The 27,075-nt window shown below is 40.9% G+C and overlaps 1 protein-coding gene across 3 annotated transcripts; it reads left to right on the forward strand.

Moving 5' to 3' along the window:
• Positions 1 to 3,511: 3,511 nt before the first annotated feature.
• On the forward strand, positions 3,512 to 26,714 carry LOC147178339 (uncharacterized). 3 transcript variants are annotated; one of them, XM_086069475.1, is made up of 36 exons: positions 3,512 to 3,716; positions 3,788 to 3,944; positions 4,053 to 4,627; positions 6,443 to 6,463; positions 6,547 to 6,609; positions 7,728 to 7,781; positions 7,896 to 7,940; positions 8,070 to 8,096; positions 8,308 to 8,352; positions 8,576 to 8,620; positions 8,840 to 8,893; positions 10,624 to 10,692; positions 12,734 to 12,802; positions 13,296 to 13,364; positions 14,199 to 14,267; positions 15,415 to 15,483; positions 15,566 to 15,634; positions 15,762 to 15,830; positions 15,910 to 15,981; positions 17,043 to 17,111; positions 17,199 to 17,270; positions 17,425 to 17,493; positions 17,617 to 17,685; positions 17,847 to 17,915; positions 18,156 to 18,224; positions 18,907 to 18,975; positions 20,671 to 20,739; positions 20,844 to 20,912; positions 20,989 to 21,069; positions 21,149 to 21,184; positions 21,275 to 21,311; positions 22,187 to 22,744; positions 23,503 to 23,756; positions 23,842 to 24,085; positions 25,195 to 25,389; positions 25,492 to 26,714. In XM_086069475.1, exons 1-36 carry the CDS (start codon positions 3,714 to 3,716, stop codon positions 25,497 to 25,499), a joined length of 3,681 nt encoding a protein of 1,226 aa, XP_085925601.1. In that variant the 5' UTR covers positions 3,512 to 3,713; the 3' UTR covers positions 25,500 to 26,714. The 3 variants fall into 3 exon arrangements, with proteins under 3 accessions (XP_085925601.1, XP_085925602.1, XP_085925603.1); XM_086069476.1 differs by having other exon boundaries at positions 25,198 to 25,389; XM_086069477.1 differs by lacking the exons at positions 3,512 to 3,716; positions 3,788 to 3,944; positions 4,053 to 4,627; positions 6,443 to 6,463; positions 6,547 to 6,609 and adding an exon at positions 7,025 to 7,171.
• Positions 26,715 to 27,075: the final 361 nt, after the last annotated feature.

A 27,075-nucleotide genomic window follows, 5' to 3' on the forward strand; every position in this document is an offset into this window, starting at 1 on the left:
TAAAGAGTTTTTGTACAGCAAGTGGACATAATGCTAGTTGTTTTAGTTGCTAACAGGTCAAGAACAAATTTGCTTATACAGTACATTTCAAAAAAGAAAAACTTACCTTGGGTCTACCCATGGTCAAAGCAATACAGTTAGATTATGTTATATGTATATTAGGCTTCGGGCAGTAGACGGGGTACACCCTGAACTGGTGGTCAACCAATTGCAACGTATCACAATCTTTTGTATTTGTCATTGCTGGCGTCAGGAATAGGCTAATCTTTGCGTTTCCCAAACCATAATTTCTGCCCCCCAATACTTTCCCCATGCCCTAGGACACCCATCACCCTCGTGTAAAAGTTACAGTTTAAAAGATGACTTGAGATGTGCAGAGTGGCGGGTGAGAGGACAGGGTAGAAGAGTGTAGCTATATGATCCACTAGAGAGCGCCAATGTGCCACAAAAATGCAGAACATTATGAGCGTACTGTCCTTGTGTACGTTTCGCAAGTTTACCAAATACCTATCCGGCTACCATGATTATTGCGTTTCATTTTTAAAAGGCCTGAATCATCAAGTGTTTTGCCACCTAAAAATGCCAACTACTAAACCTGTCTTTCCCCCCCAAAATAGGTTGTATTCATTTATTTGATAAGATGTTTAATTCAGATTGATTGTGTGACTGCTCGTATAGCGCAGAGTTATGCCATCACATTTTTGATATTCTACCAAAAATATATGATATCATTGATATGTCAACTCACCTCACCCTGAGTCATTTTGGGACAGGTTCCAGTTTTAGCTGGTTCAGTGGCATTGGTTTTATATGAATAGATAGTAGCATCATCATTTTTATGGAGGCTTTTTTGAGACAAGTCAGTTATTATTAATACTGGACTTCCTCTACAAGAGGATCAGAGAAAGATGAGGTTATAGACAGAAAAGAATGATGTCATTATTTCCAACAACACAAATCACTCAGCCTGACTGCAACGTCATTCTGGGGAATATTTGTGGGCATTACTATTATGTTGTGGCTCATCACTCAGCAATTACGTATAATTTCCCACAACATTGTTCTATTTAAATGTAAACACTTAATTTAACTAATGGAGTTAATTTGACTTCAAATTACACAATTTGTGGTGGCTTTCATGTGAAAAAACAACACCATGCAGATGTTTTGGCTTTTATCCTAAGGGGGCCGAAGGAGGCTCAGCAGAGATAACATCATTTAATTCTGCTTGTATCTTCCGCAGCTCTACCAGTCTAGCTGCCTGACAAAACACGGCAGAAACTTGCTTTCGGCGCTCTCAGCATGCCCCAAAGTAAAGTCTGAGGGGTGATGACTGAAAAGTTGTGCTGTCAGGGTTATTGTGAGGACATGTGGAACATAGAAATACCTTCAGCTGAGCTCACCTGGACCTTTAACTAGAGAGTGTGTTGAAACGTTGCTGCTTTCTTTAATTAGGTGTTTCCATAGCTACATGAAGGGTGGAGGAGGACGGTAGAATCAGTTCACTAGAAGCCAGCTGACACAAGACTCAACATGCTCCATTCACCACAATATGATTACTAATACAAACAGGTTGGCTTTTCTGCAGCTGAAGAAAGATAGATAGCCCACAACACAGAATCAATGTTGTAAATACATGATGCAATATAATTTGATGAAACACTAGGAGTACAATACAAGTGTCTTCATTTGTGCTGGCAAAGCATCACAACGGTGTTAGGGCTATAGAAATAAACCTAACTGCTTGCTATGATATAATAATTAAAAAATGCATAAAAATGCTACATCTCTTTATTCTCATGCACACACAGAACAGAAAACAAACACAAGGTGTAAGCATTGGAAATCTGACCTACTTATTATGCATGTGCTCAAAACATAACACTTCATCTACTGACAATATCACTGTGGTAATTTATTTGTTATTTGATGTACTTTTTGTGTGTGCATGCATTGCAACAGTAAAGGAGACAATTTTCTTTTAAATGTCCATTCATCTTATATCTCCCCTACATACTGTGGCAAATATTATTCATCCCTCACACAGACAGCAGATTAAAGGACACGCATTCTTGAGTGACAGCCCGCCGGTCTGTGCTTTCACTAAGGTACAGTACTTGGCAATAAAAACATACGCACACACTCACACACACTGTCGCCACAGAGACAGAGTTATGCGACGCTCGTTGCAGCTTCTCGGGCTATAGGCTATATAGTCTGCTTGAATCCACTGAGTCAGGACAACATTGCAAGGAAGACGTTTGCTATGGTTTGGTGGTGAAACAATCTTAAATATAAATAAGAACTACTCAAGAAAAGAAACATGTAATTAGATGCCACATATCAGTGTTGTTTTCAGCTGTGATGAACCAAAGCAGCCATTTTCACTGAAGCAACCCTCTTCGCTCCGGGCTGTTTTACTGGATTTTGTTTTACAGAATATTGTGTTCTATTGCTATAAAAACACAGAACCTACTAAAAGAAAAATTACAGTCTCTTCTTTCATTAGGAAAAAAAAGTATATATGTATCTGTTTCCGTTTTGCAGCAATTAGCATTAGAATATAGCTAAGTTTCATCAATATTTACATTCCTGGTGAAAACACAGACAAAAAGAGCTTGTTGCAACATGGCCCAAGCTGACCTCTTGTACTTTGCTGCCACCTGCTGGCCGTTGTTTGCAATAACTGCCATTGCTTTTAGCCACCTCTTCATGTCAGAAACTACATCAAAGCCTTTTGTATGCTCTAGCATAAAAAAAACATTTAAAAAAACTTATAAATACACTTTTGGGAGTGAAGGACAAAGTATAAAAACGTATTTACACGTTTTTGGGTTTGAATGAGTTTATTTATTTATTTTATTATTTAAAAAAAAAAGATTTTAGTGTTGAAGTGCCCTTGCCATCTTGGTAATAAGTGCTCGTTGTCTAAATTTCACTTGGCAAAATCAGTAAACACTAAGCATTATTACCATAGTAATGAATCAAAGTATAATAGCATCGTCGGGTATTGGTTAGTACACCTACCTGATAGTTCTGGGGTTTGAATCTTAGCTCTGGCCTTCATGCGTGGAGTTTGCATGGTATCCCGCTTTCTTGTGTATGTGCGTTTGTTTTTAATTTTCCCCGGGTACTCTTGCTTTCTCCCGCTTTCCAAAATCATGCATTTAAGCTCAGTTGTGGATTGATGGATGAAGTAATGATCTATTCCACATGTATAATTTTCTGCTGCTTAGCAATGCCAGTCATGATTAAACCTTATTTTTGCTATAGCCGGTGACAATTTGTTACTATTATTCCCTATTGTTTTCAATTTTGAGTGTTGAGTTGAACATACAAATATAACAAAGGACAATGAATGACATGTAAGAGGACCAATGCACTCATTGCCCAAGCACAGTCTTGAGGTGCTTCCCCAGGTTCCCCTCCCAGAAATGGGAGTGAACTCAGTGAGCTCAGAAAAAGGGATGGTCCTTCTTTCACTTACTGCACCTTTTTAGAAAGGCTCAAATGTGAGAACCACAACACATGCATCTTTTGGTCAGCTACTGATCATCACCATTCAGCTCTGGAATACCGTCAGGCTGTGGCTATGGAATCTAACAGACTGTGAATGTAGACCATCTGCAACTTATTGACACATTTCCCCCCAATGCTTTTTCTTTCAGGGGAGCATTCAATTGCTGATCACCTTGGAGACAAAAAGTATCCACATGGTGAGTTGTGCTAGCTTGTTTTGACTGCTCAGCTTTATGAATGGTTTCAATGTCATCACTTGCCATTCAAGGAGACCATGCCACTGATGCCTTCGGTGCACTGGCTTCTGCTCCTGTGGGGGCTGCAGGGTCTTTGGGCACAGGACTACAGAGGATATGAAGACCAGGTGACCACTAAGAGGAAAAACAGGCAACATACATCCAATTATGTGCCACATAAGGGCAAATGTAAGTCCGTCTGAATGAACTCTAGGAATGAACTTAAATGTTGTGAAAGTTATTCGTACTATTGACACTGCATGAGATAATACATTACTTTATACTTTCTCTTCTCAGCACTCACTGATGATGCCTGCAGTCTGGAATTATCCTTTTTGATTGACAGCTCAGAGAGCGCCAAAGACAATCATGCCCAGGAGAAGCGTTTTGTCACAGAAGTGACCGAGCGACTGCAGGGCCTCAGCATGCAGAGCGGCCGCAGCCTCGTCACCCGCTCGGCCCTCCTTCAGTACAGCAGCCATGTCATCATAGAGCAGACCTTCAACCAGTGGCAGGGCCCCGACAGTTTCAAGGCCCGCATAGCTCCTATGACATATATCGGACATGGCACCTACACCACCTACGCCATCACAAACCTCACGCGCATCTACCTGGAGGAGTCGGCCCCCAGCAGCATCAAGGTGGCCGTTCTGCTCTTCGACGGTATTTCGCACCCGAGGAACCCGGACATATCGGCTGCCGTGGCCGAAGCCAAGAACCAGGGCGTCCACTTCTTCACTGTCGGAATTACACCCGAAGCCAAGGAGTCTGCCAATATTGCTCAGCTGCGGCTAATTGCAAGTTCGCCTGCCTCACGCTATCTTCATAACCTGCAGGACAGAGGCATTGTGGAAAAAGTCGTCCGAGAGATCGTGAGTAAATATCGACTGGAAAGTATGCGTGCTGTAAATTTTACTCTATAAACAGTCTCTACTTCAGTGGTGTCCAAACTCGGTCCTTGAGGGCCGGAGTCCTGCAAGTTTTGGATGTTTCCCTGCTCCAACACACCCGTTCAAATGAACAGGATCTATATCAGGCTTACGCAGAGCTTGCTGATGAGCTTCAGGTGTGTTAAAGAAGAGAACCACCCAAAACCTCCGGCCCTCGAGGACCGAGTTTGGACACCACTGGTCTATTTGGTCCTACTCTAAACAGAGTAAAATTTACACTTGGAAGAGAGTAAATTTTACTCAAAGTATTTTTAGTATGTATGAGAGAATTTGCCTATCCCATGAAAAAAAAAAAAAACTATTGAAAGATTTTTCACTCAGAAATTCTAAGTCAATTTTGCAAGGATTGTGACACAATTTGACTAGTTTATCAAAAAAGAAAACAAAAGTTACACAAGGGTTGAGGAACGAAATCTCGACCTTCAGCTTGGGAGACTGCCACTCTACCACCTGAGCTATGCCCCTCCTACTGTTTGCTCATATCTAAAAGGAGACCAATTTTTGGTCACTTGGAATTACGATTCCAGGTGATGAGCGAGGAGCTGCATGGCTCAAGGAGTAGATTGGCTGTCTCCCAACCTGAAGTTGTTGGTTTGTTCCTCCATTTTTAAGTGTAACATTTACTTTGTTTAGAGTGGGATCAAATAGACTCTTAATTTACTCTGTGGCACTGATCAAATCCAAATGGTTATTTTTTTCCAGTATTTCTGAAAGCATCTATGAAGTGGATAAAAGTCTTTGGACATCTCGCTATTGCATGAATGACGTACAAAGCATGAAGTTGTGAATTTCGTCTATGCGGGCACTGTCATGTCAGGACAGAAAAGGACATTCGCTAGTGGTTCATTCATCATTCATTCATCGTATCAAAAGTACTCATGGTATCAGTTTTAGTAACTACTAGTGAGTTGAGTACTCCTCCTGGTATCAGTCTGAAAAAAGTGGTATCGGACATCCCTAGTCAATATGTCTCTATGTGTGCTGTGAGTGACAGGCGACCGGTCCAGGGTGTTTAAGTCAGCTTGGATCGGCTCCCTGTGACCGTGAACAGGATAAGCGGCAATACTGCAGCAAATGGTTTGATTGTTTGTAGGACGATGGATAAAGATTCAGGCGGCAAGAGGTCTAACTCAACCTCTGATTGAAAAAGTAATTCATTTAGATAAATACCTCGAGCATGAAAATCACTCCCTCACATCTATATGCATTTAGATGGAGAGCTTTTTTTTTTTTAATTACCGAATGAACTGAGCTCTCCAGAGGAAAAAAAAAAAGAAGAAAAAGATGGAGAGCATCTTTGTCCATGTTTAATAGTAGTGATAAGAGAAACGTTTGTTCTGGGATCACAGCAACCATGCTAAGTTGATTATTATGACGTGCATGCAGTCCAGCACTGCACTGAAACATCTGGTAGATGCAAACACATGCGTCCCATTAAATGTCCGTGGGAAAACAAGGTGCAGCAGGACTGAGCAAGAACAAACACGCGCACCACATCCTTCAGATAACTCGAGAAAATAAGGATTGCAGGTGATATAGGTTGCGCAACACGCAAGGATAAAGGCCAACCGAGTAGACTTGCATCTTTGCACTCAGCATTGTTGACAGCATCACTCCGTTACCCGGCAACGAATGACAGTATTGAAAGATTCTCTGCATGCTTAGATACTTTCCTTTCCTGATGAATCGTGGTGTGTTAGCGCTAATGTTAAAGTCTTTTTTTCCCCCTCCCTGCAGACAACGCTGGCAGAAGAAGGGGTAAGCCCAAACACTCACCACTTGATTTGTGTCCCTGAATGTCCCCCCCGCCTCTAACGGTCTCTGTCCTCGCTGTGTTCAAGTGTCCCCTTGTGCAGAGCCTGTGTGCATGTGAGAAGGGTGAGCGGGGGCCCAGCGGCCCTGCTGTAAGTATTCACTTTTTGCAACATTTGAGACATTGCAGACAGATACATGCTGATGCCAACAAGTGACATAATTACAAGGTTTGGCTGAAAAGTGGTTTGGAGCAGTGCAAACGCCGTGACTTCTTTGCTGACTTTATTGAGAACAGCCCTAAACAGATATTTACATGGGCATCAGTCAAATCTTGTTCTGGCCATTCACAACCGTGCGTGTACACACGTTCCGTGCATTTCTTTTATCTAGACTTTCTTTGTCTGCCGAAGTGATTACATGAGACTACAAAGCGATGTTTGCTTGATGTATTCTTCAAGGAGTAATTATTCTGTTAAAGCCAATACTCAGAGCAAACACTGTTTCATGCCATGGCAGCGGGCCTGAACTGAGGAAAGCCGTATGTGTACGCATACACCAGCTGCAACACTCAAATCAGTACATAAAACACTTGATATTCACATTGAAGCTTCCTTGGTTTGAGACCTTCTTGGACTTCAAAGCTTCAGGGGAAACTGTATTGCACGATTCAAGATGTGAAACAGCAAATATCGTATTTCTCAAAACATGAAGGTCAGAAATCAATTTGCAAGTAATAAAATCCTTGCCACTAGGGCTGGGTATTGATTCTAATTTCATCAATCGATTCGATTTTGATTCACAAGAGTTCAGTTTGATTCAATTTGGATTTTTTTCCGATTCGATTCAATTCACTTCAGTTCAATCCAATATTGATTAATTATGGAAAATCAATACTTCTTAAACATCAAGAACATGATTTAAAAAAAAAATCCACAAACATAAAATTCCAAATTAAATTTTGCAGAGGCATTACCTGAATTGTCATTAAGTATAATCAGTCAGGTCTTTCATAAATGTAAGAAAATGCTTTAAAATGTTTTCAAGAAAACAGTAAGATACCCAAAAAATTGGCCTTTAAATTGATATATTCTTGTTAATTTCTGTGAAAAAAGAGATAATCAATATCACGCTTGAAAAGGAAAATCAATTTGATATTGATTATTTTAAACCCAGCCCTACTTGCCATCTCACTTACTGACCAATAAATATATAATATTCTTTGCTTGAGTAATGTCCTCCTGTTTTCTGTTGCTGGCTTTCTGTGCAGGGCAAGAAAGGCCGTTCTGGGGAGGATGGCATCCCAGGACCAAAGGGACACAAGGTGCTGCCCATTCAATAACTTCTCTCCTGTTTTTGTCAGAGCATGCAACATCTTTACTTAGTCCTGCGTCCAAACAATATTGTAATCCTAATTCAAATCTTTTTTTTCTCTAAGGGTGACGCCGGGCCCGGCGGACTGCCAGGTCGAGAGGGAGCTGAGGTGAACGCCAAACCTTTTCATTTATTTATTTATTTATTTTGAATCAAGCTTGCAATGCATGAACTCATGAATAAGAAGCTAGAACATACCATGGTTTTCAACACTATGCTGTTTGGTTTATTTATACAGGGCAGACCAGGATACAAAGGAGAGCAGGTATTGTACAAACAACTAACGATGATGAAATATTTTCATCTTATGATCATCTTGCCTGCAGGTATCTCTTTATTTACTTCACTTTTCTCTGACTTCAAGCAAGATGCTCCCGATGGCATTAATTCCTGGCTCAGACATCCAAATAAATTTGACTCGGTGTGTTCTAATGCTATTCCATTTCATGCTGACGTGTTGTTTTATTCTCTTTTAGGGGGAGAGAGGAGAATGTGGCACCCCTGGAATTAAGGGAGACAGAGTATGTTGTTGTTCCCTTTTATGATTTTTTTTTACCAATTGTATCACAACGCATTTATAATATTATGACATATTTCAGTATGTTTACAATTATATGCATAGCTGCATTTCTCTTTCAATATGTATCCTGTATGACTTATTCCTTATTCACCCAATTGATTTTAAATGAACAATTTTTGATCGGTCTTTGCTTTTAATAATAGACACCGTCTTCCGTTTTACAGGGTCCTGAAGGGCCCATTGGCCCCAGGGGAAATCGTGGACTTCAGGTAAAATCATTGTTTGACAAAACAAAAGCAGAATTGATCATTTATCTTTGTAATCTTTTATTCACTTCCATTAATCTGTTGCCAGTTGGTACTAGAAAGAAAGTCACAAATTTAAGTCAAGTCAAAATATTCATCATTAACACAAAAATGTGCTTTTGTTTCTGTTTACTGTGGTGTTGCGTCAAACAGTGATCAAAACATAATTTTTTTTGAATCCAGGGTTTGCCTGGTCCCCCTGGCGATATCGGACCTGAAGGGGTGACTGGTAAAAAAGTAAGTAATTTAATTTACTCATACACTGCCATTGACGACTATAGACGTCAAAAATTTGTTTTAACTATTTCTATTAGTTTAAAAATGTTCCCACTTTTGTTAACAAGAATATAAAAACCTAGAAAAAATATGTATTGTACATTTTGAACAGATATCAAATTTGTAATTAATCATGGCTTAACTATTAAAGTCATGCGATTAATTACAATTTAAAAAAATGTAATCACCTGACGCGATAAAAAAAAGAAGAAAATAAAAGATTATTAAAAATTAGGAGCGTTAGGCGCTTAATTTTTTTAATTGGAATTATTTGCATGACTTCACTAGTTAACTCACAAATAATCACAAATTTTATATCTGTTCTAAATGTACAATCTTTTTTCCCCCTAGGTTTTCATACTCATGTTAACAAAAGTGAAAAAACATTTTTTGTAACTAATGGAAATAGTTAAAATACATTTTTGATGTCTATGCTGTCAATGGCAGTGAATGAGTTAAGGTTTCCAGGCAAGATAACCAGGAATATGCAATATTGTGTAAACAAATGGAATATCAAAATGCAAGCACAGGTGATGTTTAGACCTGAACCTCGCATACAGAGTTTCACGTGTCAATCCGTTTTATTGGAGCTCAGCCAGACACAAAACTTACTATTTGCTTTCTCTATTCCAAGAGAATTGATCAAAGGTGACCTTCAGTTGCAAAACCGCATGTGATGCATGCATAAACTCTATCCCTATCTGATTGGAATGCAATTCTGTTTCACAATGGCGTCACTGGGTCAGTGTCTGTGAATAAATTGCTCAAACCTGTTTTTTCTGGTTTTCACAATTTAAAGAAAGTCAATCCCCAAATTGTAAAACAAACTGAGACAGCATCATTGCGGACAAGCATGACGCTATAAAAGACTTTAGAATCACAGTGCGACTGTCCGAGTCCTGCTGCAGACGGAATATAAAAATGGCACCTAATGGTTGGAGTGCTTGTCTGTTTCCTAACTACTGCCATGTTGCCCTTGAGCAAGGCCCACTTCATTTTTCCTCGCATGCCTCCATATGTGAGTGAGCTCTTTTACCAAGCATGTGTTTGAGAACAGTTGACTTGGAAACGTAATATGTACTGCATATCCATTGCCGTACATACACCATAATTACCAGCGCATACTTGATGTGAAAATGGAAGGAATTTGCCATGTAAATATCCAAAGGAAAAACCCCTGACTCATCAAATGATTACACATTGTAACATTTTTGTCTATAGAGGGTATGAACCCCTATGAAGTATCACATCTGCTATTATCTTGTTACCCTATTTGCCTGTTCTCAACTTTCTGAGCCCCCAGCTGTGTTTTGTAGCTGCCAATTGCGCTACAAGCCGGCACACCCAATCCTTCCACCGTGCACTACTTAATTATTTTGGAAGAATGCTCCTGTTGATTGTCTGCCTGTCGTCCCGTATCACCTGAATGGCAGACTAATGTTTAGGTTTTAGCGTTGTTCCAACTTGTCTGGAAGGGCTGAGGAGAGGAAAAATTGTTTCAGTCAGAATTCATTCGCAAACATCTCCGCACCCACTTGCCAGCTCTCATGTACCTTCTGCTTGTACACTGGGAAACATGGAAATATACCAAATATTTTGATGTTAATCCATTCCAAAAGTCCAATAATCTCCACTTGATTAAGGTACACAAATACAATGCACTTTATGTTTTGCTGTATCTCTCTTTGTAGGGTGAACGGGGGTTTCCTGGTCCACCAGGAATCCAAGGGGAAACAGGAATCGGGCTCCCAGGACAAAAGGTTAATATTTCCATTCATTCCTGGAGTATATTATATTTCTGTTCATTTCCATCAACTTGCATTATATTTAAAGACCAGCAGGGGGCAATCAAAATATGTGTTCCATATTTCAAGTTCTTGCTTACAATTACAGTTGCAAATCAAGGGGCACCAACATGATGCTCCCACGCACTAGCTCAAATGTGGAAAACACATGTCTGTGACATGCATTCGTCAAAATTGACTTTGGATCAAAAAATTTTGCTGTCCCTAAATCAGAAAATAAAAACGCTCTGTTTAAAACAGCCTGTTTTAGGGGCGTGTCACTTTTGTGTAAATAGCTGCACCAGGCCATGCCTAGGCCATACTCTTCTCTCTGGAAGGGGCTGTGATTTTGGCTACGGTAGCCAATGTGCTCATGTTGTGAATGGAAACGACTCAGCAGCCATGGCGAGCAGAATCAGTGTGTTACAAGTTCAACCGTACCAATTTGAGCCAGACAAACATGTCTTTTACACATTTGAAAACTATTTTAATATGTGGAATAGTAGCATAACGTTTTACCGAAAAAGAAAAAGTAGCATAACGTTACTACAGAGACTTTTGTAGTGTTAGTTTGCGATTGTTTAGGCAGTGGTTATTTTGCCGGCAACTCTCCTGCGAGCATTATTTTACCGTGAACACTTGTAGACATTTACAAGCGGTTATGAATAACACAAATGTGCACATTTAGGCCACTGCGCGGTCACAACGTGCAAGCCGTCTCGTCGAGACCACTTAGCGGCCAGTTACCATCACAAAGTCACGTCAACTAGGTGGCGAGTTGCCAGTCACGGTAAAATAACCACTGCGGATTGTATCTTGGTCAAACAATACTTGACAGTATTCAGTATTATCCAACCACCGTCTGCTTTAACATATCTGACCTCTTGTAACCAAACAACCTCCACACGACAAATGTAGCTCCCACTCTAGGCACTAAAAATACACCAGTAATATGGTAGAAGGTATGATATGGCACATCTCTAAATGAAAGGATAGGAAGGAAGGCTGAAACAAAAATAAAATGTTAAACTTTCTTCTTTCACATTTGCAGTTGTGTCACACCGTTGGGACTGATCCATTATGTTTGCAAATGCAGCTCTGAACAGGCTTTTTATTAACAAAACAGTCCCTCGAAAAATGCTGTCGGTACACGTCCTTCAAAAATAAAATTAATCCATTGTCTTCTCAAAGACTTGGATGAAGGAAGCAACCCCTTTTTCCTGATCAATGTTTCCCCTCTCCACGGAGCATTTGCAAGCAGGGAGAGAAAAAGAAAGGCGCAGCCAGCTTCTCAAATTTCAGTGGGCGTGGCAAACCTTTACCAGAGGCGGTGCCACTAACCTGAGGGGGCGGGGTAAGGTGCACTTCCATGTCTTGTTGACGTCACTAAGTCACGGAATTTTAATCGGCCCGTTTGAAGCACACATTTTTAGAAAGGAGGGAAAGCTTAAGAAGTGGCTGACTGACTTTTTTTTTATACCTGGTTGGATTGTACTGTTGATAGAAAACCCCACTAAAGTGCATTTTCATACTATAAGACTTTAAAATTATTATAATCATTATTATGATAAATTATTAACATGTTGAGTACATTTACAATACAATAATTACATATACTTAAGGGTAATTTGAGAAAATGTGCAATTTCAGAAGTGTGTATCAAACTGGTAGCCCTTTGCAGTAATCATTACCCAGGAAGTAGCTTTGTCACGTGTTGTACTTTCTAGAATGGGAACACATACTCGATAAACAAAGACTAGATGGGGGAGGGGGGGGGGGGGTTGTAGGTTAAATCTATTAGTACTCAAATTCCAACCTTTAGACAGTTTAGCATCTTCAATTATTTTGAAACATGAGAATAAACAAGAGTACCCATAACTATCCCACGCAATAAATATGTAAATCCAACACAGAAAGGCATGAGCTGAGATTCGAACACAGAACTTTTGACAGTGAGGCCAAAGGGTGATTCAAAATGAAACGCCTACTATGTATTTGTTTGCGCTCATCTCAACAGGGTAACGTTGGTCTCCAGGGGCAACCAGGACCAATAGGTCCAGTGGGCCTTGGTGAGCCTGGACCACTGGTGAGTAAACAGAACCATTCCAGACAACGAGTGCAAAACTTACTAAGTCACTCAACTAAAAAGGTTTAGTTTTCATCTGAATTTTTTTCAAGTCTCTCTTTCATTGTTTTCATTTCAAACACAACCTTTGGTACCAAGATCTTTTGTCTAAATTACAGTATATCTGGGTAATATTTATACTACCTAAAGAGGCACTGCTTGAGATTCAGCCACAAATTAAAGTCAAAGTTTCAATGTAACATTTAAGTATATACATATAACACACACACACACACCAGATTCTTAGTCTATACTGGCATATATTGTGCCCCCTTTGCTTCCAAATGAAATGTTAAAATGTCGTCTATTCGCTGGTTTAGCAGATGACAAACACTCTAGCTATATACATTTTCACATTACAAAAACTTTTTCCGAGGAAGTGCAACCATTACAATATCCAGAAAAGTAAGCAAGAAAACTCCTGCACTTGTTTCTCTTGATTTGTTGTGTTCAGGGGCCTCAAGGGCCACAGGGAATCCAAGGACAAAGAGGACCTTTGGGAGAAGGTCTCCCTGGCCCAAAGGTATGTAATTTGACCTTTATGCAATAGGCTTTTCTCCATCCATTAATCCATGCAGAATTGATGTCATGCATGAATTTTCAATTCAACTACATCCACTGTCTTTAGCCAAGACCCAGATTCCCGGGTGCTATGGCAGAAGGTTGAGTTTCCAAGTGTTAATTACACAAAGCCCTTCTGGTAATTTACACTCCAAAATGCAATATGCCTAGCATTAGCTCCACATAGGATTCAGCATGTGGTTGTGCTCATTGGAGTGCGTGAGCAAGCAACAGTCCCCTGAAAAGATGTCATGTTTGTCAACAGACATCTTGTGACACCATGGGGTGACGCATGATTGAGCCGGTGCTTAGCATATAGTCTTATGTTCATTAGTCATATGGACCAAGATATTGTACATCATAAAATGTTACCTTCTTTTTTTCTAGCAAACTGTTTTAACCATTGATAAAATAAAGTTGCAGAGAATCAAACTGTACAGACTTAGACTTTTAGAAAGTCAAGCGAGATGTTCAGTGCCTTAGCAAACGCCCTTGAGATTGTTCTGCTGGCATTTATCCTCAATGAGGATTTGACTGCGGACTCGCAGATGGTGTCTTCACACTAAAGCAATCTTTACATGACTGAACAAGCTGCTGATTCACAGCAGCTCTGAGTAGAATTACCTTCCTTCCCACACCACAAGTGTCTCAACTGGCAGAATAATATAAGAGGGTCATCACAAGAAATCAAATCAACTTCTTAGCAACTGCCTCTTTGAGGAGATAATCCTTAGACTGTCTTTATGATCGAATGTTCTTTACTGCCATGGAGTAACTTCTTTGTCACTGCTCATAGGGGGAGCGAGGCTTGGATGGGCCACGGGGGCCCAGAGGACTATCAGGGATTGGAATTAAAGGAGACAAGGTACATTAAAGAAGACAAAAGGCCATAAATAAGCAGGCTGGTTGTGTAGGTTTCCCAAAGGCATGAAGATAAAGTTGTGAAGACATTCAAGAGTTGACATCCACCATTGAATGCATGTTGTAGGACTGGAGCAGGTGATGAATGGAGCGGTAAAAGTTCGAATAGTGGAGAAGCTTCACTGTTTAGAACTGATGAATGTGGGAAAGTTGGCTTGTGTGTATATATTTTACCAGGCTACCAATTTTGGCACACGTAGGTACTTATGTGTAATGATATTCATACACTAGTCACCTATGCTGATGTTAAACAATCACACATTAATTAAAATACATTTTAAGAGGTGTAATACTGATTAATATTATTCATATACAAATATAGATATTTGTGATAAAAGTGTATATTGTTTTGTCATCTATCTGGCCCATGGCCTACAGTCACCTCTTCAAGGTTTTGTGGAAATCAGTGAAGTTTTGTGTCATTCTGTGTAAACATATGCCAAACATGCTAATAACATGAGTAATATGCAGTAAAAATGTGTGTGCTGTACTATCGGAAAAAATATATATTACAAAAAAGACCAATTTCAACAAGACATTGCGAAGGGCTGGTACATGGACTTAACATTACATATCCAAATCAATATTTCAATACATCAGATGGACGGCTCTCTTTTCATGACCGGGGAAAATTGTGCACTGAGCGTGACGTGATTTTGCACTGAGGCAGGTTCGACCTAATGCTGGTAATTTCGCAGGCCACCACAAGCTACTGCGCCGCTGTGGGAGTAGTCACAGCTGAATTCAACCATGGCCAATCAATGTGGCTCCTTTCATTCATTAATTTAAACTGTGGCAGGCTAGTCATGCACTAAACCAGCTGCACGGGTATTTTGAATGGATAGAGCAGGTGTCAGGTTTAGAATGACTTTCTGCCACCAAATTGTCTCAATCCTCATCTCTAAGACACTCCTGATGCCGCGCCGAATTGGCAAAAACACCCAATGAGCCTTGCTCTGATGCAAACATCAGGATTCACCGGCATTTGTGCTCCACAGCAGATGCACCGAAAATAGAGCCCAAAATGTAATGCATATGCAACCTTACCAACATTTACATGCCAGTGTCTTTACTGACCTGTGTTCTTATAGGGGGAGTTTGGCCCTCCTGGTCCTGCAGGCCTCGTCGGCCTACCAGGTCTGGGCAGCCAGGGTGAGAAGGCAAGTACACAAGAGTGTTGTTACAACATTTGTCATTGGTGACCAGCACACTCTCACATTGCAGTATGTGGTACCATTACAGGGCGTTGAGGGTCCGAGAGGGCCACCAGGGCTACGAGGTCCACAGGGAGAAGGCCTACCCGGACCCAAGGTTTGTACAACAAATCAGGAATTGTAATTGTAAAGTGTCAAAAGAAAAAAAATATTCATCATTATTATGTTGTATAATCTGACATTTGAGACTTGAGGCATTTACCATGTTTTCTTGTTTGAATCAGGGTGACCAAGGGTTGCCGGGTGAGGTTGGCTCTCCAGGAGAGAGAGGAATAGGAGAACATGGAGATAAGGTGTGTGTAATTGTCAAATTTAATCACTTACTCCATTATGTCTCACAAATGCAATTTTTTTCCCCCAATTTGTCCTCAGGGTGAGCAAGGATCGCCAGGAATATCGGGCTTACCGGGCTTACCAGGGGAGGACGGAGCCCCTGGGCAGAAGGTTAACTTTAAACTCTTTATTGCTAGTCTCTGACAAGTCCAAAGTACTTGAAGGGACCCAGAGATTTTGATAGCTGTGACTTTCCTGCCATTTTCACCTGTGAATGCAGTAGACCCTATTTTTAGATTCCTTGATTTGCTGCCACAGTTCATTGGTGTTCGCTGAATTTTAAAAGACAATTACAATTTATCTTCATAAAACCTCTACAAGAGTCTGTCTTTAGTTATTTACCATCAAGATCAATCTCCACAGTTTTCAAACAACATGGTCGAGAAGTTATTGTTTATCATACCAGCCACAGCTACGGTATCATAAAATAAAAGGCAATATATAGCAATTTTGTCCAACACACACATGATACAAGCAGAAGCAAACCAAAGTAAAAAAGAAAAGAAAATTAACTTTTTTTTTTTTTTAATGGTGGAGGATTAAGAGATTTTTGTGTCATTGTGCTTTTTAGAACGAATCAGCTATACCCGAACTAGCCAATAGCTAGCGAATCAATGCATGCATGAGATAGAGGAAGACTACGAGGTAATACACAAAAACATATCAATGGCAAAGAAAATTGTGTTATCTAGTAAATTAGGATCAACAAAACAGCTTTTTACTTCAACCTGTTCCTGCTTGTATTATGAGTGTGTTGAGCAAGGTTCTGCATACATGTGCAACTGCATTTTATTTCATGCAACCCTGGCTGCAGATGGTATGATTCAGAGGGCTTTCGAAGCATGAAAATGAATACGGACAGCAGATTGTTAGCCACCCAATGAAAAATGTCTAGATACTCCTCTGTTAAAGCCCCACTGATTTGTGTGACAAGAAGTCCAGAGTGTAGACTTTTGCCCTTAAATCGGCAGGATTAAATTCACAGGATTAGTGGTGTAGACAATGAAAGGATGGATATTTTGTGTGGGTAGTAACCTCTATTTTGGTTGTTTTTTCCGAACCCATTAATATGTTTTATCTAGGCTTTTTTTTATTTTATTCTGACATTGTCCTGATACTTCTGGACCTAACTGTGGATTTAGAGCACAATCACATGTGCTATGTGCCTTTAGGGTGAGCCAGGAGTTCCAGGCCTTCGGGGGGCAGAAGGGTCACCTGGGACTGGAACACAAGGTGAAAAGGTAAAAAAGTTCTCTTACTTTGTTTTTGGATCTTGCTGTGCTGTACTTGACTAATTAATGACTGTGTTTTCCATTTGACCGTTTAAGGGTGACCAAGGTCAGAGGGGAATAAGAGGCTTGACTGGGCCACCTGGCATAAGTGGCCCATTAGGACCCAAGGTGAGGATTTGTTTAGCCATCATGAGAATGCACTTCCAGTTGGACAGTTTCAATGCAAATCACATTAAAAAAAAGTTTTTAGAATCGCATGAATGACAAGAGGAATAACAAGAAACAAATATTGACCCTCTACTGTCTTCATTAAATGATTAAGGGTGAACCAGGGTCACAAGGCAGGTTGGGTTTATCTGGTCCACCGGGACGCTTCGTGATGGGACCCAAGGTAAGTTCTGTTTCAAAGGCCAAACTGCTTCTTTATATATTAAGAGTTTGAAAAGACAGCCAAGATGATACTGATGTAGAGTCAGTTGCTAACTCCTAACATGAGCTGTAATTTGTGTTCTAGGGTGATGTTGGACCAAGCGGCCCTCCTGGTCCGATTGGGGAGACCGGCTATGGGCTACCCGGTCCAAAGGTGAAATCCATTTTGCTTGTGCTGTATTCTATTTAATTTGTGCTTTACAACAAGCAAGTATTATGCTCACTTTACTTGGTATTCAGCAATTGTTGCTTAAAGTGCCGTATAAATAAAGTTGAGTTGAGTTGACTTGTATGTTCTGTGTCCATGTGCCATAGGGAGACCATGGAGATCCAGGCCCTTCAGGTCCATTTGGCCCAAAAGGAGAAGGCTATCCCGGCCCCATGGTGATTTACGCATGGACATGTCTGTCTGCCCATAAACCTGTTCACTTCCGCCATTCATCTTCTTCCCGACTCATTGCATCCTTCAGCCTTTCACCCTTCACTTAGCCATTGATTGCCTATAATTTAGTAGCTGCTTTGAGCTATGAAGTAGAATAGGGTTCAACAGGATAAACTGGATTCACTGCATTATTAGTGATATCATGTCTGTATTTGTTTAAATGCATGTTATATATTGTTTAGGGCCCCCCTGGTCTACTTGGGCTTCCAGGAGAAACCGGTCCAGACGGGATAGGCTTTCCCGGTCCAAAGGTGAGGGCTTCTATAACATGAAAGACGGAAAGAAAAATGAATACATTCAAAATACAGTGTGAAAGTCAATATTTAAAAAAGAAAAAAATCATAAAGTCTCTTTCTGTCATAGATAAAGGCATACTGTCAGTTTTTTTATTTCAAAGTAATTAGTTGGAATCTGGAAATGAATATTTTTTAATGTAAGCATTTCTCCAATAAAAGATTATTTGATACATATATAGATATATGCAGTACCATATTATTAAAGAACGGCACATGTTCAAGTGGAACAATTTGAATGAGTTTGATTCAGTGGGATTAGCTGTAGCCTTTGTCGTGTATATTAACATGTAACAACATGTAAAAGCTATCCATAGCATAAACTATTCAAGTTAATTACATTCAAATAAACAACAAATCATCATTAGCATCAAACCGATTTATACCTGGTAATCCTGGTAACAATTTGGTTCGGTTAAATTGAAACTGATTTTCGATTCAATTTGGTTTCCATTACACCCTTATTTTTTACATTTAATTTATTGAACCTTTACTTATTCTGGTTAGGCAATTGAGAAGGAATTATCTTTTGCAATGCCGACCTGGTTGCAGACAGCAACGTAAAACAAGGCAAACTAAAATATATATATATAAATTGTAAAAACTTTGTTACAACTTTACCTGTTTTTTGCTGCTTTAGGGGGATATCGGTTTCAGAGGGCTGCCTGGTTTACCGGGCCCTTCAGGTGAAGGACTGCCAGGACCTCAGGTACGTTTTTACATTCAAATCAACCTTTGATCAACACATTTGGAAAAATGACGCACAACCTGGTTTCAGTGTATCTAACACCTTTTAGTCAAATTTTGGCTCTCGCCAGAGAGCGAAAGGTTTAATTTACGTATGTATTTGGGTTATTTATTCATGTTATTTAGGTTGCGCGTCTGATGCTTGGCTTAGGAAACTCAACAGATGTAACACGCATATGCCTTCAGATATCTTATCCAAAATGAGTGCAAGCTGTAGACCTGCATTTTTACAGATTGTATCAGAAGAGGGCATGTCGAAATAAAAGTACAATGTTGCATAGGATGGATAAATGGATGGATGGATGGATGATGGATGGGTGGATGGATGGATGGTGGATGGATGGGTGGATGGATGGATAATGGGTGGATGGTAATGGGTGGATGGTAATGGATGGATGGATGGATGATGGATTGATGGATGGGTGGATGGATGGATGTTGGATGGATGATGGATGAATGATGGCTGGGTGGATGGATGATAGATGGATAGATAATGGATGGGTGTATGGATGGATGGAAGGATGATGGATGGATGATGAATGGGTGGATGGATGATGGATGGATGGATGAGTGGATGGATGGATAGGTGGATGGATGATGGGTAGATGGATGGGTGGATGGATGGATAATGGGTGGATGGTAATGGGTGGATGGTAATGGATGGATGGATGGATGATGGATTGATGGATGGGTGGATGGATGGATGTTGGATGGATGATGGATGAATGATGGCTGGGTGGATGGATGATGGATGGATAGATAATGGATGGGTGTATGGATGGATGGAAGGATGATGGATGGATGATGAATGGGTGGATGGATGATGGATGGATGGATTGATGAGTGAATGGATGGATAATGGATGGGTGGATGGATGATGTGTGGATGCTAATGGATGGATTGATGGATGGGTGGATGGATGGATGATGGATGGATGCGTGAATGGATGGATGGATGATGGATGGATGATGGATATATAGATAATGGCTGGGTGGATGGATGGAAGGATGATGGATGAATGGATGGATAGATAATGGATGGGTGGATGGATGGGTGGATGAATAGATGGATGATGGATGGATTGATGGATGGTGGATGATGGATGGGTTGATGGATGGAGTGATGGATGGATTGATGGATGGGTGGATGGATGATGGATAGATAGATAATGGATGGGTGTATGGATGGATGGAAGGATGATGGATGAATGGATGGATGGATGATGGATAGGTGGATGGTGGATGGTGGATGGAGGATGGATGGATGGATGGATGAGTGGATGGATGGATGGATGATGAATAGCTGGATGATAGATAAATGGATGAGGGATGGATGGATGATGGATGAGTAGATGGATGATGGCTGGATGGATGGATGGATGAGTGATGGGTGGAAGGATGGTTGGATGGATGATAGATGGATGGGTGGAAGGATGATGGATAATGGATGGATAGATGATGGATAAATGATGGATGGTTGGTTGAAACTTTCAGTTTCAGTATTCTGAGAAAGGAAGACAATCATTGCACAGTAAAGACACTGGTGCTGCTGTTTTCTTTATTTATTTAAATAATACAGTAAAATAAATAATGTACAGTATAAAAAGAAAGAAAATCAACATGTGACTGATCTGTACCCTGTATACTCTGCGCTTCAGGGTCATCCTGGCCGACCGGGCCCCTTGGGGCCAGTGGGGCCACCAGGTGTAGGAGTCCAAGGACCAAAGGTAGATTATCTCTTGTTTCATTCAGTTGCCTATCAAAAACAAAAACAAATTTTTGTTGTTGTTGTTTTTTTTTCTGTGTTTGTCCATGTATTTTTTTTTTATAGGGTGAACAAGGGGTCCGGGGTGTGACAGGACCACGGGGTCCCGTTGGGGAAGGCTTTCCTGGAGCTAAAGTGCTTGCAATGTTGGACTTTTAGAATTTGATGTGATTAAATGTCATTGTTGCTGAAGTTGTGGACTGTGTGACAGGGTGACCGTGGTTCTGCCGGGGAGAGGGGCCTGAAGGGCTTCAAAGGAGATATTGGTGACCCAGGGAACCCGGGGCAACCCGTGAGTATACTTTGTTTGCAAACTGCTCATTATAAATGCAACTGTGTCAGTACTCAAAGGTCTTTTTTTCACATCGAAGGGTCGATCCGGAGTCAAAGGAGAAGCAGGCCTCACAGTGAGTCTCCCTTTTTCTTCTGGTTTTTCATTGTATGTGAATGCTAATCTCATCTATGGAACTGCTGAGTGGATTGTGTATTTCTTACAGAGGGAGGACGTCATTAGATTGATCAAAGAAATTTGTGGTAAGGTGTTTGTTTGTCTATGTTATGATTAAGGCATTTATTTTCTCGACAAATAATGCACCGCTCACAAAAATGTGGAGACGTCGGGTGAACATTTAACTATAATTTTTACATGGCAACCTGATTTGACCTTCTCTAAACTTTTGAATGCACGTATCCAACACTTCGGTGTTTTACTACCTTTTGTACAACTTTGGTCTCTAACAGCTAAATTCAGGACAGGTGTTTGAAGGGCCAATACATTTCTCGGTCTAATTAGAATTGGCATCCTAACAGTTTTCTTCATCATGATTTTCACATCAGGGGATCAAGCCAACAATCCTGATTGAATGATAATCATGACTGAATGTTCATCACAAGGATGAACAGGGTGTTGCCAAAGGGAAGTAGACACTGAACTTAGCGTTACCAGAGAGTGTCATTAGCAGGTTGCAAGAGAGATACAATGAGGCTGGGAGAGTCACAGAAAGGTATCTTTGAAAATTATTTATGTATTATTATTATTATTTATTGATTCAGCTCCTTGTAAGACAGCGGAGAAGTTGTGCAAACTATACTGAAACATTGAAGGTTTTTGTTGTGAGAGTGGACACCTTTGCAGGGATTAAATTCCATCCAACTCCAATCCAATCCAACTTTATTTATAAAGCACTGTAAAAAAATAAAATAAAACTTAGTCGACCAAAGTGCTGTACACAAATCAAGAAAAAGGCACACAATAAGCAACAGCACTAAATTAATCAAAACAATAAAATAACAGTAAAAGGCACAAAAGTTAAGCATAGTAAGTTAAACATTCCATGACTTACAATGATTCAACTTCCCCATAATCTCTTTTAGTGACATGTGTTCTCATTCTCACTTTCTTATTCCAGGATGTGGGATCAAGTGTAAGGAGAGGCCGATGGAGCTGGTGTTTGTCATTGACAGCTCTGAGAGCGTGGGGCCAGAAAACTTTGAGATCATCAAAGACTTTGTCAACGCACTGGTGGACCGAGTCACGGTGGGCCGCAACTCCACCAGGATCGGCCTGGTACTGTACAGCCTGGAAGTCAGGCTGGTGTTCAACCTGGCGCGCTATGGAACCAAACAAGACATCAAACAGGCCATTAGGAACATTCAATACATGGGGGAGGGCACCTACACTGGTACGGCCATCCGCAAAGCGACCCAGGAAGCCTTCTACAGTTCACGCCTGGGAGTCAGCAAAGTTGCCATCGTTATTACTGACGGACAGGCGGACAAACGGGAGCCGGTGAAGCTCGATATTGCCGTACGTGAAGCTCACGCTGCCAATATCGAAATGTTTGCCCTGGGTATTGTCAACACCTCGGACCCAACACAGGCAGAGTTTCTTAGGGAGCTCAACCTGATCGCATCGGACCCTGACACCGAGCACGTGTTTCTTATTGATGACTTCAACACCTTGCCAGGTAAAAGCATTGCTGCCATCACATTGTAGTAGTCACTAAGGTTAAAATCTAAAGTAATTCCAAACAGGTGTGAGGAAGTTGCAGTTTTTGGGAACACTTGCCTCGACAATGAAAATACTCATTACTATAATGGTATTGTTTTGTTACTACCTTATAAATACTTATAATAATAAAGTAGCATAGCAACTGAAAATGAGAGCTCAACAATCTCTCCTTGGGGTAGTGAGAACCCCATTTTGCTACATAATTGGCACACTTATTTGAAGGCCTGGTGAAGTGCTGCCTCTACGAGTGAAACTTCAATCCAAACATTAGTTTTTTTTAGACTCGGTGCTCAGCAAGTATCCATTCCTTAGCTCATTGCTCATCATGGTAAGGAAAGCAGACGGTAAACGGGGGCAGAGTTCACCGCCCCCACACAAACGCTAATGTCAGTGAGGGCCAAAAAAGGGGGTGAAGCGTGTGCTGTAATTGTTTATCCTTGCATGATTTTGATGGACGCATGTTACAGACATGATAAGTCACAAAATATTTCCTGGTAATGTCATTTGCTTGAAAATTGCAAAACAAACATCAATGTGTCCTCCTGAATCTTAAGTAGTGAAATAATTTAACGCTAGCTGCTTGTTGCGATACCATGCGAGGCTGTAAATCTCTGTGATTAGTCTTTGGATTGTGTCCCTGCTCAGTCTGGGTGAAAAATCTCTCAGAAAGGGCACGCCACAAGAGCAGGTTTTTATGTTGTGGCTCTGTCGCAGCTCTGGAATCCAAGTTGGTCAGCCAGTTCTGTGAGGACGAGAATGGAGACTTGATATATAACAGACTAACTAATGGAAACAATGGCCACAGCAACGGCAGGAATGGTAACAATGGGAAGAATGCCAAAGGCATCAATGGGTACCAGCCCGCCACGGACTGGGAACTCCTGAACACCCGTCAGCCCAACAACCACAACCATGGGGACAGGGTGGACGGCTTCCAGTATGGCCATAAAGGATCCAGCACAGGACAAGTATGGACGGCCATTACAATGTAAATGTGTACAGACAATTGCAGAAAGGATCCACTGTAATGAACTTTCGTTATTTTGCCAAAAGCCAGTGCACGCGGAGACAACACGCTGGGGGAGTGAGCGTGGGGACACCTTTAACCGTGGCAACACAGCATTCCAACCTATTCCTTCGTCCAGAGAAGACTCTTCTTCTATAAATGCTTCATCATCATCATCATCATCATCATCATCATCATCATCATCATCATCATCATCATCATCATCATCATCATCATCATCAGGCGCATCTGTGCAGTATGTTCCTACACCAAGACCAGCTTTTCCTGAAGGTAGACCCTACTAAGATTTCTAAAATTGTACTTGGTCTCAACAGATGAATGTTTTTTTTTTTTTGTATAGCACTTTATCTACACCATATGGTGCCTAAAGTGCTTTTCAATGCCCCACATTCACCCATTCACAAACACATTCACACACCAGTGGCCGGCTGCTTACTGGGAGCAAACTGGGGTTCAGTGTCTTGCTCAAGGGGTGAGAACCTCACGGAAGGGAGACGACCACTCTGCCACTGAGCCATGCCGCCTCATAATGTTGTCAATGTATAATGTAAGCTCTTCCTATCGTCATACAACATATGGACAGAAGTAATGAAACATGCCTCTTGACTAATGTATCCGTTTGGAAACCTCATTTCGGCTTTTAACTTTCTACGGTCAATAAAAGTCACTCACCACACTAATAAAGCAGTTGGGTTCCTCCTCGCTCCAAAAGTTTTGTTTCGTGTTGCGTCGCCATGCTTCGCCACTTTTGTTTACCTCTACTTGTGTGTAAAATACCGTTCAAAGGAGGTATCCCGATCGCGTTAATACGACCAAATATTTTGGTTGGAAAAGGGGTAACCCAGGGGTTTTACTCAGGTTTTTATAATCCCAAATAATAGCATATTCGTTGTTGTTTTTTGTGTGTGTTTGCATGACCTTTCAAAATCCGAATACTGCAGATTTTTGGGTCCAAACGCACTCGGTGCGGTTCGCAAGCGGACCAAGACCACCTCGCTTGTTTGGTCCGCACCAGGATTCGTTTGTGTGTATTCAGACCTGCACAAAAGGTCCGGATCAGCGTGGGAAACAAACTCTCGTCCGTTTAAAGTGGACCAAATAGTGCAGGTCTGAATACACCCTTAGACTTCCTGTAGTGAAGGGGATGAAATTCAAAATCATAAATTCCTCATCCCACTAGTTTTGTATATATAATGCAGTTTGTGGCTGACACGTCATAATGAGTTTAAACCAGTCATTTTTGATCCAGTCTAAATTCTGTAAAGGACTTTCCTGTGTTGTGATTGAATTTAGATCTCGCTCAGGTGCAATTTTCTGGACAGGTCAACAACAGATAGAAAACGAAATTTTCCCTCACTTCTCCCGTAATGTTTATGCAGCAGCTGAACCCTTGGACCCTCGCTGTGCCTTGGCTCTGGATCAGGGCTTGTGCCGTGAGTACACCATCCGCTGGTACTATGACAAGCAGGCCAACGCATGTGCTCAGTTCTGGTTCGGAGGATGCAGCGGGAACAAGAACCGCTTTGACACGGAGGAGGAATGCAAGAAGACTTGTGTGCTAACCACATCTACTGGTACAATCCAATAATCAAAGTAGTCCAGAAGTCTTTTTTGTTTTGTTTTGTTTGTTGTTTCTGATCGATGTTTTGCTTTTTTCTCATGTTTTGTTGTATTAGGTGGCTGAGTGAAGGCAACACTGTATAGATGGAGTTTGCTTCAGAGTCTACCATTCTTCATCGCTCATACTCAGGAACAGAGGCCGTGTATTTCTTCTCCCCATGGGACCAGATTTATTTTTTCATGCAGTCTCTGCATGAAGCAGCAAATGACAGAATTTCTACTACTTGAGCAAGGAACGCACTGCGGAAATGAAGCCCCTCACCACTGTAGGTCTAGCAAGTTCATTTTCTTGAACATTTACTCGTTTCTAGTGTCGTGGGGGGATGACTTGACATAATGTTTAAACTCTCTTTGTAAAGGCAGAGGAAAAATTACGATTTCGATGATTACCCTCCATGATTACAAAATTGGCATAACCGTACAAAAACAATTATTAATACTAGGGTTGAAATGAGTCCTCGTCATTTCTGCCTCGGATACCCCGCTGAGATAGCCGTAGTCCACCTAACAGCAATATGCATGACTGACTCGGGGCTAACGCTGAGAGAAAAACCCAATTTCAAAATAAAGCTTACTTTACCAAGTAGTATATGTAGATCAATGCATTGTAGCGCTTTTATTTTGAAGTTGTTTCCGGAAGCATGTTGTTGCGATATAAGGGCTGACGACGTGCTTATCTATTCAGAGTTTGTGAACAACAGCAATATAAATGCCTCAAACTGTTGCGGCAGACATCAGTAACACAACTTAGCCCTGAAGTCAGGTTCAAGCTCCAGTTAAGAGCGCTAAGACATAATTATGCTGACGGCACCTGTTGCCAGCGTTTAGCAGTGATTGCTAGCAAACAACGAGCTACCAGCACCAAGCAGCAAGCTAGGCGCGCTAGTGTTAACATTGTTAACATTTTTTACTGTTTCAATTTATATCTTAACCGTTTTGATTTTAGTTATAGCTGTGTAGTAATAAGAAAATAGTTAATTCAAATTTACTCGATGTATAGTGCCTTTGTTTTAGTCCCTGGGAAAGGAATGTCTTGTAAGGTTTCTGAGTTATCTAAAGGAGTATATGTTTGAAAGTGCAAGCAGAGTTTCTGTCCATAAATTATCCGGTCCAAGAAGTGCCGGGACCAATTATTTTCCTACATCTGGAGTGGACTAAGATACGAGCTGAAGATTTATTATCTGTTTTTGTATTTCACTCTTTCCACAAGGACAGGAGACAGGAGGGGGAGACTATTTTCTGTAAACACTGTTTTTGTATAAGTTGAGATGAGTCCAGAAGGAGGGCACATTTAGAGACCACTTCTGATTCAGTAACGGTCCTAAATGACTTCAGAAATTTCTGAATAAAATCTCTTGCAAGAAAGCCTCTTCACCGATCTCAACTTTGAGTTTTATTTCAACACACAAGAAAACAGAGAACGTTTTCTATCACTAGCTAGCAGCGGTAAAGTGCTGCAGCCATCTGATTACTTTTCAAAGGCATAAATACTACAGCCCGTAGACAGCTGGGATAGGCTTCAGCGCATCCGCGACCCTCGTGAGGATTAGCGGTTCAGAAAATGGATTGATGGACTGTGCACACTTTGATACTGACAGCCTGACTAATTTGCCGTTACTACTGATCACTTATTAACAAAC

The sequence above is a fragment of the Leptonotus elevatus genome, chromosome 2 (assembly GCF_054856555.1).
Source record: "Leptonotus elevatus isolate MCC_2025b chromosome 2, RoL_Lele_1.0, whole genome shotgun sequence".
Taxonomy (NCBI): domain Eukaryota; kingdom Metazoa; phylum Chordata; class Actinopteri; order Syngnathiformes; family Syngnathidae; genus Leptonotus; species Leptonotus elevatus.